Raw genomic sequence first — 1,620 nt, 5'->3', positions numbered from 1 at the left:
TGAAAGGAGAGATGAAGAGCAACACTCTGATGGCTGCACTGAAGGAACTTCATGCAGACAAGACAAGGCTGATGGATTATGGGAAAACCCACCCTAAGGAAGAGGAGGAGGAGGAAGAAGATGAGGAGGAAGAGGATGATGATAGTGATGAGGAAGAAGAGGTTTCATCCGATTGCAAAAATGAAATGTTATTTAGTTGACTGTTCAGGACATGTGATGAGCGGTTTTATTTGTTTGCATGTTAGGAAGAAGAAGAAGAAGAAGAAGAAGAAGAAGAAGAGGAGGAGGAGAAGGAAGAGGAGGAGGAGGAAGAAGAGGAAGAAGAGGAAGCAACTGAGTCTCCCACTAATCAAACAGAAACTCAGTCCAACATCACTGTCTTTGAATGTCAGACTGACAACAGAGAAATTAGCTGCAGGGGGGTCGGCATGACCCACCTGCCCATCTTCCAGGACCACGAGGCCACAAAACTGGACGTGTCAGGTGTGGGTTTCAACTGTCATTCTAAAAAAAAGAAAAAGTAAAGAAAAGAAAAGCGTATACATTGCTTAAGTAATGGTACAGAAGATAAATTAATAATATTTTAGTATCTTTGCCACTTTTGTCCCATTTTCATTTTCATTAAAAAAAGAGAGAGATTTTTATTCTACAGTGTCTAAGTGTTTTAATGAAAATGGTTTTTCCTTGACTAAATATTGTATAAACTGAACAAAACACATAAGAAATCCATAACACGTGTGATTTGTCTTTAAAGAAAACAACATCTCTTTCGTCGCGCCACAAACCTTTTTTGGCCTGCCCAACTTGGACACACTGGACCTGAGTCAGAACAAACTGGATGATGAGTCGTTCAGCCAAAACCCTTTGTTTGTAAGTTTTACTGTGAGTTTTACTTTGCCTCTGTCAAGATATAAAATGCACAAGTGTTGTACCTTCTAACATGATTGGATCATCATTATTGTATTTTTTTTCTTCTATAGAATTAGAGACTGAAAAATAGTTTAAAAAGAAACACCAAAGTTCTGTTCTTGAACACAAATGTTTGATTCATAAACTTGTAAAAAGCCAAAATAAACTTGAGGCTTTTTGCTGATTTGTAGTTATAAATCTGGCATTATACTGACGGTTAAATATCCACTGGAATTGAGTCTCAGCTGTTATTTTTAAACAAAATAACTACAAAAGTCATTTTCTTTCTCAGAGTACATCGAGCAGGTTTTATGAATCACTGTGCATTTATTAAAACTAAGCCCAGACCTTAACGCTGCACAAATAATGACGTTGGATTCCCACATGCTTTCTAAGTAAAACCTTGCTTTAACCTCTGAGTGAGCGCCGGCTCCGACCAGATTTCAACCACAGCAAGGCAAACCACCACGTTCTGGCCAATCAGCACACTCCTCCGCTGATTTACTGCCGCCCCATTGGCTGGRCAAGCCAGTTGGGAAAAACAGCTGCAGCCAAACGGTTTATAGAACAAAAGAGAAATTATTTTTGGAAGAATATCTTTCTTCAGTTTCTCCTCACCTGACCATAATGACAGAGGGGGCGCTGGTGAACTGGCAGGGATCATGTCCTCTGCTGACACACACACACACACACACACACACACACACACAC

General features: G+C 39.7%; 1 protein-coding gene across 1 annotated transcript in view; it reads left to right on the top strand.

The window, feature by feature from the left end:
* Nucleotides 1–256: 256 nt before the first annotated feature.
* si:dkey-32e6.6 (extracellular matrix protein 2) overlaps nt 257–1,620 on the top strand; it is a 14,905-nt gene continuing 13,541 nt past the window's right edge. The window contains exons 1-2 of the mRNA XM_014017648.1: nt 257–483; nt 755–870. Coding sequence (XP_013873102.1) covers nt 429–483; nt 755–870 — 171 coding nt within the window. The 5' untranslated portion in view covers nt 257–428. The remainder of the gene's footprint in view (nt 484–754; nt 871–1,620) is intronic.

Source organism: Austrofundulus limnaeus, unplaced genomic scaffold, assembly GCF_001266775.1.
Source record: "Austrofundulus limnaeus strain Quisiro unplaced genomic scaffold, Austrofundulus_limnaeus-1.0 Scaffold3, whole genome shotgun sequence".
In the NCBI taxonomy this organism is placed as follows: Eukaryota; Metazoa; Chordata; class Actinopteri; order Cyprinodontiformes; family Rivulidae; genus Austrofundulus; species Austrofundulus limnaeus.
Note: the sequence above shows the minus strand (reverse complement) of the source record. Positions and strands in the feature narration are given on the sequence as shown.